Raw genomic sequence first — 12,284 nt, 5'->3', positions numbered from 1 at the left:
CTGTTCAGTACTAATCTCCTGAACTCCGTAACAAGAGGGTCAACGTCTATCTTAATTCATCCCTACTTCCCCAGTGTCCTGCACACTGCCTGGCACACAGCAACAAAAAAATCTGTTCATATTTGCTGAAAAAATACATCGTGGTATGAGAAAAGGAGACTGAGAAGTACAACTTAGAAAGAATAGCACTGCAAAGGCCAAGAGGGAAAATTTCCAGGAAGAAAGGTCTCTGACCCGAATATTCCTTATCGTAGCCTGGGCACTGCTGATCACACTGTCCTCCCAAGTGAGCCACCCCCAGCTGCCCCAATCAGTGGTTCTGCTATTTCAGCCACTCAGCATCCACCCGGAAGAAAAGCTTTTATTAAAGACTTCAGTTGGAGAATAAGAGAAAAAGAATCAGAATAAAGAAAAGTTAGTAAAGATATCTCTTTCTTTGGGAAGGTACTTGATGTACTCAAGGACCTTGAGAAGGATCCCTATTTCTTCAGTGGTAATGTTGTCTGAAGTAGTCAAAATGGTGACTCACAGAGTAACTTCCCAAGAAAGGGGTGTGAGGTGGGCACAGAAATAGCTGTAGCAGAACATCTGGCTGTTTTATGAGGCACTGTCAGGAAGCTATCTGTTACAAAGGATTAGTGATCAAGCTGAACAAAGGTCAAGAGCAGCCTTTTGTTAAAATACCACTGAGAAAAGACGATGGTTGCTTCAAACCAGAGTTAACAAGAGAGAATCAATACTGATGTGTTTGATTAAATACTGAAACTGAAGTTTTAGCTAGGGAGGAGACATGGGGAGAAAGGGTTAAGGTGATTTTATCCACATAATTACCAACAGTCCAAGACACGGATGAGGACTTTCACCTCAACAACTGTATCAACATGATTTCCTAGCCATTAAGAGGTCTGAAACCCATCTGGAGGCTGACAGAGAGATCAGCATGTTTTCCAAGTCACAGTGTAAAGACTATAATATGTGTATAGAGGTCATGCTGCTATTCTGAGAGTAGATAAGAGTCTGAAATTTACAGTGTTTGAAGTCACTTCTTGAAATGAAAGGAATTATTTAGAAGGGGTCAGCAGGGAGCTATTTCAAATTTTAAAATCTACTTTTGGAAGTTTGGTGAAACCTTTAGATTTTAGTGGCTTCCCAAACTCTAAGAACTAATCCCTGATACAATCCCCATTTTTACAGTCTCAAGAATAATTCAAAGCATTTCTGTTATGTACTCATTTTTTGAAGAAAAACAGTTTTGCAAAGTATGTTCTGATCACGCTCTCACTGGCCAGGTAAAACATGAATAGGAATATCCTTAAGAGTCGATACCCAGCTCCGTATCCTAAGGATCTCTTTACAAAGGAATCAGAAGCCTACAGTCAGTGGTTATAGCTGCTCAGGTTACACTGCGATTTTATTTTACAATTATGTAACAGCACTCATCTTCAAACATGAAAATCCTGATGAAATCATACATTGAGTGTGAATCCACTATAGAGCCCTGACAGTGAGGCAAAACAGGCTTACTTGGAAACTCAACCTGCTGATCAATAAAACGGCTAGCAAGATGTCCTGTTCATTTCTGTTCACTGGACAAGGCCCGTACTGGATATATAGGAGGACTTGATAAACATTTATTTAGTGTATAGCTGATACTTTGGCTGGAACAGTAAGCAAACAACCTCCACAGAAAATATGAAGTTGATGATTTGTGACAACTAAGAAAGTAGTCTATTCAATTTCCCTTTTGTTTCATTACCATCCAGGTGCCATCAGTTTCTGCAGTCCCAGGAACTGTCTTGCAAACCATGACTCCTGTTAACAGTATCATATTTTCCTGCTATACTAGAAACATGCTTTCATCTGAATGGCTTCCAAAAAGTTGTGAAGCACTGGAAGTCGCTACAGAGAAACCAACTTAAGATTCAGGAAATTTCACTCAGAGCCCCCATCTCTCCCTTTTTACAGCCTGAAGATAGAATGAGCCACTGATGATGCAGCTGGTCCAATATGCAATGACAGTTATATGTTGCCAACCCAAGGCATCACACAGAGCTTTGTCAGAAGGAAACATTAAAAAAACAGAAAATATCAACAAATGCCATGAAAGAGAGAAGGCTCCTGTGATCCAGAAGATGGGAATGTTAGTCAAGCAGCCTTCAGCTTGACTTACACAGCCAGGACTCTTGTCAGATTTTTTAAAGGCTATCATTTTATACTTCTCATTTACTATTATTAGATTGGTTCAAAAGTAATTGCAGTTTTACATTGTTGAACTTTGCCATTTGATAGTGGTATACATTCTTAAATAAATGTGGTTATGTTATACATCATTTTAATGCACATGTCTTCTTTTATTTTTTTTGCTAATGACTTACTACTTGCTGGTTATTTTATATTTACTTTAGACTACAGAAATGATGCTAGACAAAAAACTAATTTGAGTAATTTTTTTATTCAAGTTCAACATGGGTCTGGGTCATAAAGCAGTGGGGACAGCTCAAAACATCAACAATGCCTTTGGCCCAAGAACTACAGTGCAGTGGTGGTTCAAGAAGTTTTGCTAAGGAGACCAGAGCCTTGAAGATGAGGAGCGTAGTGGCCAGCCATCAGAAGTCGACAACGACCAAGTAAGAGCAATCATCGAAGCTGATCCTTTCACAACTACGCAAAAAGTTGCCAAACAACTCAACGTCAACCATTCTACGGTTGTTTGGTATTTGAAGCAAATCGGAAAGATGAAAAAAAAAGTGGGTGCCTCATGAGCTGACCGCAAATAAAGAGAACAACCCATCACCGTGAGGAGTTTTCTTCTCTTACTCTACTCAAAAACAAAGAACCATTTCTCAATCAGACTGAAAAAGTGGATTTTATATAAGAACCGGAGATGACCAGCTCAATGACTGGACTGAGAAGAAGCTCCAAAGCACTTCCCAAAGCCAAACTTGCGCCCCCCAAAAAGTCATGGTCAGTTTCATGGTCTGCTGCCCGTCTAATCCACTACAGCTTTCTGAAACCATCACATCTGGGAAGTATGCTCATCAAATCAATGAGATGCACCAAAACTGCAATGCCTGCAGCCAGCACTGGTCAATTGAAAGGGTACAATTCTTCTCCGTGACAACGCCTGACCGCACCTCACACAACCAACACTTCAAAAGTTGAACGAACTGGGCGACAAAGTTTGCCTCATCCGCCATACTCACCCGATCTCTTGCCAACTGATTACCACTTCTTCAAGCATCTCAACAACTTTCCAGTAGGAGGCAGAAAACGCTTTCCCAAAGCTCATCAAACCCCTAAGTATGGATTTTTACACTACAGGAATAAACATTTCTCACTGGCAAAAATGTGTTGATTGAAATGGTTCCTATTTTTATTCATAGACATGTGTTTGAGCCTAGTTATGATTTAAATTTCATGGCCCAAAACCACAATTACTTTTGTACCCACCTAATAACTTTACTAATAACTTTACTTTACTAATAACTTTAAGATCCAGAAAGAAGTACTTCCTGCACGTATTTATTGAGAATGAGGAATACACAGGAGAAGGCTTTGTTTAGTTCAACTTGGGACAAATAGTCTGGTCAGAGTAGGAGAAACTTTGGAAAGGATGCCATGGCCTCTGGGGTGATGAAAGTCTAACAATCTGAATGCAGAAATATTGAAACAAGTACTCCAAAGTGGTTGCTACTGAAGTCTACTGCCTATCTGTAAATCCACCAACAGCTGAGGAAAAAAATGTAACTCAAGTCTTGATAATATACTATAACAAGAGATCCGGTAGTAAAAAAAAAAAAAAAAAAAAATCTGAAGTCTGAAATAGACTGGTCTTTGATACAGGGGTTTTCTACTGATACAGGATTTAATTATCCCCCACAGCAGAAAACAGTCTATAATTCTAGCCCAAGGTAAGAAAGGGGGGTACCTTTTGTGGATCTCCCATAATTATGATGTTGGCCTACAGCCAAAAGAAGGAAATGCTTTTGCAACATTAATGGACGGCTTCAATAGCACCACTTTGGGAAAGGCTATCAGTGGTAATCACAAAAGCTATTATGTCTTTCGCAGCTGAAAGTAAAAGTGTCAGTTGCTCAGTGTGTCTGACTCTACAACCCCATGGACTGTAGCCTGCCAGGCTCCTCTGTCCACAGAATTTTCCAGGCAAGAATACTGCAGTGTGTAGCTGTTCCCTTCTCCAGAGGATCTTCCCCCGCCAGGGATTGAACCTGAGTCTCCTGCATTGCAGGCGGATTCTTTACCATCTGAACCACCAGGGAAGCCCCTTGGCAGCTAAGTTATTAACATCTTCAACTGGAGAAATCATCTCACTTTCTTATACAAGTCAGATTCTGACCTACCAGTCCAATTGCCTTCCCTAGACAGAAATCCTTTCCACACCTCTCAAAGGGCCCAATTCAACCACTGTAAGGAGGCTCCCAGACAATCCCACAGTTCAGTAGATTGTTAAAGGCAGTCTGACTCCTTGTAACCTTTCACCTACTAGCCCCTAGCTTTGACTGCAAAGGCCACACAAGTCATATCCTCACTTTGTCTACTTGACTTCTTCCACATATGTGGATAGCAACATTGTTTAGCCTTAGTCTTCTTTTCTCTCTAGAATAAGTAGGTTTCTGATTGTAAAATAAATTCCAGGTGCTCTAGTTCACACTTGGTGTGGGGGAGTGGGAAACCTTATATGCAATTCATATGCATACTTTATACATAATTGAATGTAGCAACTGAAGTCTGACTAGCCCAAAGTACATGGCTGAGTAGCATACTATAAATACAGAAAAGTAACATACTAAGTACAAAACAAAACTTACTTTGTTTAACTAGAACTCTAACAATGCAAGTTATTTTTCAACTTGTCTTCTCCAACTACAACTATATCCATACATATATATCATCTCTTTCTACCATCTCTATACCTGAATTCTTTGAACTGAATGTTATTTTACATTTTTTTTCCATTGAACAATTCTCTGCACATCTTAAAACATATTTAAGATTCTCAAGCCAGAAAATTCTGTTCTGTTCTAAGATTCTTGAGAATGCTGTGTATTTCTTTCTTTGGCTATGATGGACAAAAAGATGACCTTCTCCCAAAGATTCTGGCCCTCTTCATTTTTTCAGAAGCAAGTTCAGAGACGCAATCTCCTTTACTGAAACCTGCTTGTTTTCTAGGGGATTATACTGTCAAGAATTTCAGATGTTACTGCTTTTAGCAAAATTAGAGCTGCAGCTTTCCTACCACCAACTTGCCTCTACAAGTTTTGTAATATGTCACAAAAAACTCATTCACATCCTGTGTGTGTGTGGAGGGGAGGGGATAGGTAAGGGGCTGGTGGCAGGGGGATTGAAGAGGAAACTTCTGACAAGCAGTGACTTCTTGAAGCATACTTAAGAAATGGAATCTAGTCTGATAATATAAAAGTTACTGTTTATCTGATTATTTTTTCCATTTGACACAAGAACTTAACTCCTTTAGGGCTAGCAATTATTCTTTAACTGCACTAAATATTTTAGATGAAAATACAGACCAAATTTTCTAAACTGTTCTATCGTGATTCATTTTCCTTTGCACCGATCTCTCATTCCTGTTCCTTGGAACTGAAACAAAAAGACAAAATCATACCTACCCACCTCCCATAAAATGTCCAAGTTTTAATTGGCTTAAAAAAAAAAAATGTTCCCCTACAGCTTACCCTATAATGTACAAACACAGGACACTGCTCCGTCAGGCTGTTACATAATCCCACCCACACTGAACTTCCAATGACATGCTGACGTGCATGTTAACATAACTAATAACTCACTACCTACAAAGAGTTTATGAAATATATTCTCCACATATTAAGAAAAAATGCAGCTGGATGCATTTATTTAAAAATTTGAGCAAGGTTCTCTCTCATTAATCTTAAGTAATAACTCAGATTGAATTTACAGAGTTAATTAAAATTTCTTATACACCTGGGTTTAAATGCAGAGCTTTAAAACTCTGGTTTAATATAGACTATTAGTAATTTTTATTACTTTTATATCTCAAATTCTTAATCTTATAACCTGTACCTGATAATTTGGGTAAATTGTGAGGCGTAACTGATTCCTAAAATAAGTTTTCCATTTCAGTTTGAACAAACCACAAAGTTTTCCACTTCAGTTTGGTAAAAAGTGCTTTGATGTTGGGACAGAGCTCACGGTGGGATGGCTGGGAGGAACAAGGTCAATAGGAAGCTAATCCATAACCTTAAGTCTCTAAATATTACTATTTTCAGATATGAACTCATTAATACAACAAATTCTTGAAAGGTAGCAACTAAGATCTTCTTTGGTTATTTTTATCCCACAGATCAAGCAAACAGAATCTGAGTAACACTACCCTTTGGATTATGTATCAGTTGGTTATGACAGTTTCCCAAATCAGTTGCTTAAATGTTGACTACACGGACAAGCAGGACAATTCAAGTCAGAGACAGCGGTGATCATCAAAATTTTAGGCAAAACTAGCTAAACGTGAGATAAGACTTTAGTATTCTTGTCATCCCTTTCCACTGCCCACAGGCTGTTTCTAGTTCTCCCACCAACGGTCCTCCAAACCTTCTCCAAAGCTCCTCAATGGGAACCCAACAAATTTGTAATTGACGGAGAACCCAGTAATGTTTACATTCTAAATCAGGTACAGGTTAAGATGAACACATTTCCCACTGAAAGCGTAAAAGCAATGCTTGTGAACAAGGAAATCTTTCTTATGTTTCTCGGCTCATCATTCCAGAGTGCAATCACAATCCTACCAAGAGAAAAGTATAAATGCTTCATAGAAATAAGCTGTGTCCCATCTCTAGTTTTTATATTCTTCAATTAAACTTAATACACCTATCATAAAATGAACCTAGTAAACATATATAAAAATATGTGTGTATGTGTGTAATTCAAACGATCTAAATCTCAGGATGAGGCGAGATTACTTCCGATTTAAAATCTAGACCCAAGCTAGAGTCCCTGCACCATCTTTGCTGGCATTATACTACTTTCCATCCCAACTTGTGTCTGGCAGAGACTACCCTCACGCATCCCGCACCCAGCCTAAGTCAGACCTCAGTTCTTCCAAACTTGACTATTTCCAGTCCGTCTCCAGAAACTTGCCAATGAGTGCTACCCACGTAAACCCATTAATGCTAATGTGTCAATGGGCCATTAAGCTGATCCTCCTAAATTACATCCCTGCCTTTGACAAAAGCCTCAAGAACGTAACACAAAGGACTTTTAAGAGTTATAGTGGAAAGTGCAAGAAAGATAGGTTTGGGAGATAACTGGCCTTTAAAATTCACAAGGTTTACCTCGTCCCCTGCTCCTTCTAGCCTGTAGAGAGGCCTTTTAGGGTTCTAAGACCGGAAGTGGGTACAGGTATTGTCGAAACAAAACAAAGCAAAAAAACCCAAACAAACAATAACAACTTCCAGTGACTGTGGCACACTCACCCCCTAAACCCTAGGGAACTGCTCACCTCCCATTCGACGACATCAAGAGAACCGGGACCGGAGTCCCAGGGGGAAAGGCCGGGGGGGAGAGGTGCAGTGTCTGGTTTCGGGCCTGCAAACCCGGGTGCGCAGGTGGGGTCTGGGCGAGGCAAGGCGGCGCTGGTCCCGCTTACCTGCGGCGAAGTGGAGCGGGGTGGACTTCCTGCCCGCCGTGTCGCGGCTGTTCACCTTCTCGGGCGTCACCAGCCTCTTAACTCGCTCCACGTCCCCGTTGCGGCAAGCCTCGAACAGCTCGCGGGCGGCCGGCTCCACTGCCTCGGCCGCCGCGCCCGCGCAGGCCGCGCCCCCGCCGGCGCAGCGGCGGCCCGACATTATTCTGGCCGCCGCCGCCGCCGCCAGCAGCAGCGCCAGCAACGGCAGCAGGAGCCCCGGCCCCGCGAGCAGGAGGGCGAGGCTCCCCGGAGGAGACGCGCTCAGGGCCCGGGCCTCTCGGCTCCCTGCTGTCACCGGGCTCGGCGCAGTCCCATGGCCGCGCCACCTCGCATCCCTCGATCGGCCTCGCGACCCCCGACTGCTCCGCCGCGGCGGAGGCACCGAGAACCCGCCGCTCGAGCTCAGAAGCGACGCGGCGGCGGAAACTGGCAAGGCCCCTCCCGCCAGCTCCGCTGAGCCCTGGGAGCGCACGTGACGTCGCGCCGCGCGTGCGCGGTGGTGGTAGGCAGGCCGGCCAGGTTTTGGCCAGCGGGCCGCGCCGAGGGGTTTGTGGGAAATGTGAGGCGAGCGCCGCTGGCCGCGGGTGGAGTAGGGGCTTCGTCCCATCGCCATCTTTGTGGTGGGTTTTGCTGAAGTTGAATGTTTTGCTTAATGTCTTTATTAAAAAATGGATTTCTTAATCTGAATTTCCTTATTGCACAGAAAAGAACCTTTGAGCGTTTCCCCCCAATTTTGGATGTTATTTTGGACTTCTTACTGTGGACATTTTCCATGTTTTCAGCTCCCACAACCCCTTTGTCCTGGAGGTTTCTCCCTGCCACTGTCTCTTCCCTTCCCCGCAACTGCCGTTTTGTTTTCTGTGAGCCACTTCTCAGAAATGAATGAGTTGCTTGATGGGAAGTTTGGATGAGTTGCCCCAAGATAATGTGAAGAAAATTAGGAAAGCACTGAAAGTTTGTTCCAATTCTAAATAATTGAGAGGTATGGCTTACATGAATTACTCTTTCCATAGTTAATAGCTTAGGACTAAAGGACCCATCACGAGTCTATATATTATGCTGACTTGGCTGAAGTGTGGATATACTGGGTATACACATCGCTGACAAAGTTTAATGAATTGTGATTTCTTTTTGCCGTGAAAGCAAGAAAAGCACATAATTAACTCTCACGCCTAAGGTAGTGAGTGATAACAGCTGTTCATGATCATTTCCTAACCTATGCCCTGGTCTTAAGAAACTGTTTAAAACTATGGTTACATACATGTGGAAAAGACCCTGAAGCTGGGAAAAATTGAAGCAAAAGGATAAGGTGGCGGCAGAAGATGTGATAGATAGCATCACCAACTCAATGGACATGAGTTTGAGCAAACTTCAGAAATAGTGGAGGACAGAGGAGCCTGTCATGCTGAAGTCCTGGGGTTGCACAGAGTTGGACAGGGCTTAGCAACTGAACAACAACAAATGGTTACCTAAACGGGTACATGTGACCCTTGGCATGCAGACAAGCATCTTCCCCAGCTTGCCTCCTGCCTGTGTTGTCTTAACTTCTTAACCTTTTTTTTTTTTTTCAAATTCAGTGTTTGTTCGTTTGTTTGGGATCATCAACTCACTATTGTGCTAAAAGGTAGAGGCTTTACGTGGTTGGGGGCATTTTTATAAATGTGTAAATTACATAATTATATATGCACACGATAAGTATAGATTTAAAATATGCTGCATAATGATAAGTATCTGTGAATCCGCCTAAAGAACTGGTACACCACCAATGGTATTGAATCTATCATTTTTCTTCCATGTTTCATCTACTTGCTGCTGCTGCTGCTGCTAAGTCACTTCAGTCGTGTCTGACTCTGTATGACCCCCATAGACGGCCTCCCACCAGGCTCCCCAGTTCCTGGGATTCTCCAGGCAAGAACACTGGAGTGGGTTGCCATTTCCTTCTCCAGTGCATGAAAGTGAAAAGTGAAAGTGAAGTCGCTCAGTCGTGTCTGACTCTTAGCGACCCCTTGGACTGCAGCCTACCAGGCTCCTCCGTCCATGGGATTTTCCAGGCAAGAGTACTGGAGTGGGGTGCCATCATCTACTTACCAAGTGTATTCCCTAATTTTCTTATTCTCTAATTATTAATTTGTAGTTATTAATCCCTTACTATGTGTGTATTCCTCAGCAGCATATTGTTCACCTTTACTTGTTCTTGAGCTTTCTGAAAGTATCAGTCTGTGAGGTCTTTCTTCACTTGTGATGCTTGTAAGTCTCAAGCAGTCATTATTGTTTTATAGAGTTGTCTTGTGAGTATACCACAGACTTACAAGTCTACTGGTTATTTGATTTGTTTCCAAGTTTTGTTCTAAAGTACTGCTGCAAACATTTGTATACATTCTCCTGGTGCATACGTGCAAAATGAGAAGTGTTTGAACTTTCTGAACACTATTCATAGCATAAGAAAGGTGATTGCTGTATTCAACCAGTAAACATGCTCATGTATATAAAACAAAAGTTTCACAAAATAATGAAATGATATTTACCTCTTCAATGTTTACAAAAATGCTAGTTATGACTCCCAGTTAAGTGATCACAGAACACGCAAATGAGTGGTGACAAAAGGTTTGAAAAACACTGCAGGAGTAGAAATGGACTACCCAAGAGAGCAGTCGCTCAGTCATAGGCAGCAAATGCTCACTTTACAGAATAAAGCCAAATTGTTTTCCAAAGAGATTGTTTATACCGTACGTGGCTACCAGGAAAGTGTAGGACTTTTTAAAATCTCTGTCCTCATTAACCCTTGGTATTGTAGGACTGGCCTTCCCTAAGCTCAGTTGGTAAAGAATCCACCTGCAATGCAGGAGATCCCAGTTCAATTCCTGGATTAGGAGGATCCACTGGAGAAGGGATAGACTACCTACTTCAGTATTCTTGGGCTTCCTTTATGGCTCAGCTGGTAAAGAACCCAACTGCAATGGGGGAGACCTGGGTTTGATCCCTGGGTTGGGAAAATCCTATGGAGAAGGGAAAGGCTACCCACTCCATTATTCTGGCCTGGAGAACTCTATGGACTGTAAAGTTCATGGGGTCACAAAGAGTTGGACACGACTGAGCGACTTTCATTGTCTGATTAATTTTTCTATATAGTGAGTGTAAGTGGTATCGCAAACAAATATTAGTCGCCATTTTTAAAAAATACAGAATTTCTAAATTTCTGTTAAGGAAATGCAAATCAAAACCGCAGCAAGATATTACCACACCCTGATAAGGATGATTCAATTCAGTTCAGTCGCTCAGTCGTGTCTGACTGTTTGTGACCCCATGGAATACAGCACGCCAGGCCTCCCTGTCCATCACCAACTCCAGGAGTTTACTCAAACTCATGTCCATTGAGTTGGTGATGCCATCTAGCCATCTCACCCTCTGTCGTTCCCTTCACCTCCTGCCTTCAATCTTTTCCAGCATGAGGGTCTTTCCAAATGAGTCAGTTCTTCGCATCAGATGGCCAAAGTATTGGAGTTTCAGCTTCAACATCAGTCCTTCCAATAAACACTCAGGACTGATCTCCCTTAGGATGGACCGGTTGGATCTCCTTGCAGTCCAAGGGACTCTCAAGAGTTTTCTCAAACACCACAGCTCAAAAGCATCAATTCTTCGGCACTCAGCTTTCTTTATAGACCAATTCTCACATCCATACATGACCACTGGAAAAACCATAGCCTTGATTAGACAGACCTTTGCTGGCAATGTAATGTGTCTGGTTTTTAATATGCTGTCTAGGTTGGTCATAACTTTCCTTCCAAGGATTAAGTATTTTTTAATTTCATGACTGCAGTCACTATCTGCAGTGATTTTGGAGCCCCAAAACATAAAGTCAGCCACTGTTTCCACTGTTTCCCCATCTATTTGCCGTGAAGTGATGGGACCAGATGCCATGGTCTTCGTTTTCTGAATGTTGAGCTTTAAGCCAACTTTTTCACTCTCCTCTTTCACTTTCATCAAGAGGCTCTTTAGTTCTTCTTCACTTTCTGCCATAGTTCAGTTCAGTCACTCACTCATGTCCAAATCTTTGCAACCCCATGAATAGCAGCATACCAGGCCTCCCTGTCCATCACCAACTCCCGGAGTTCACCCAAACTCATGTGCATCGAGTCGGTGATGCCATCCAGCCATCTCAGCCTATGTCCTCCCCTTCTCCTCCTGCCCCAAATCCCTCCCAGCATCAGAGTTTTCCAATGAGTCAACTCTTCGCATGAGGTGCCAGAGTACTGTAGTTTCAGCTTCAGCATCAGTCCTTCCAAAGAACACCCAGGACTGATCTCCTTTAGGATGGACTGGTTGGATCTCCTTGCAGTCCAAAGGAGTCTCAAGAGTCTTCTCCAACACCACAGTTCAAAAGCATCAATTCTTCGGCACTCAGCTTTCTTTATGGTCCAATTCTCACATCCATACATGACCACTGGAAAAACCGTAGCCTTGACTAGATGGTCCTTTGCTGGCAAATTAATATCTCTGCTTTTTAATGTGCTATTTAGGTTGGTCATAACTTTCCTTCCAAGGAGTAAGCGTCTTTTAATTTCATGGCTGCAATCACCATCTGCACTGA

General features: G+C 42.4%; 1 protein-coding gene across 4 annotated transcripts in view; it reads right to left on the bottom strand.

The window, feature by feature from the left end:
* The window catches only part of TNKS2 (tankyrase 2), a 63,744-nt gene extending 55,617 nt beyond the window's left edge, over positions 1–8,127 (bottom strand). For 3 of the 4 annotated variants that reach the window (XM_060405002.1, XM_060405003.1, XM_042238849.1), the window contains exon 1: positions 7,658–8,124. In XM_060405002.1, the coding sequence (XP_060260985.1) occupies positions 7,658–7,856 (199 nt within the window). In that variant the 5' untranslated portion in view covers positions 7,857–8,124. Of the gene's footprint in view, positions 1–7,657 lie in introns of all 4 variants that reach the window. The other variant, XM_027960494.3, reaches the window with a different exon arrangement.
* Positions 8,128–12,284: the final 4,157 nt, after the last annotated feature.

Source organism: Ovis aries, chromosome 22 (assembly GCF_016772045.2).
Source record: "Ovis aries strain OAR_USU_Benz2616 breed Rambouillet chromosome 22, ARS-UI_Ramb_v3.0, whole genome shotgun sequence".
Taxonomy (NCBI): domain Eukaryota; kingdom Metazoa; phylum Chordata; class Mammalia; order Artiodactyla; family Bovidae; genus Ovis; species Ovis aries.
Note: the sequence above shows the minus strand (reverse complement) of the source record. Positions and strands in the feature narration are given on the sequence as shown.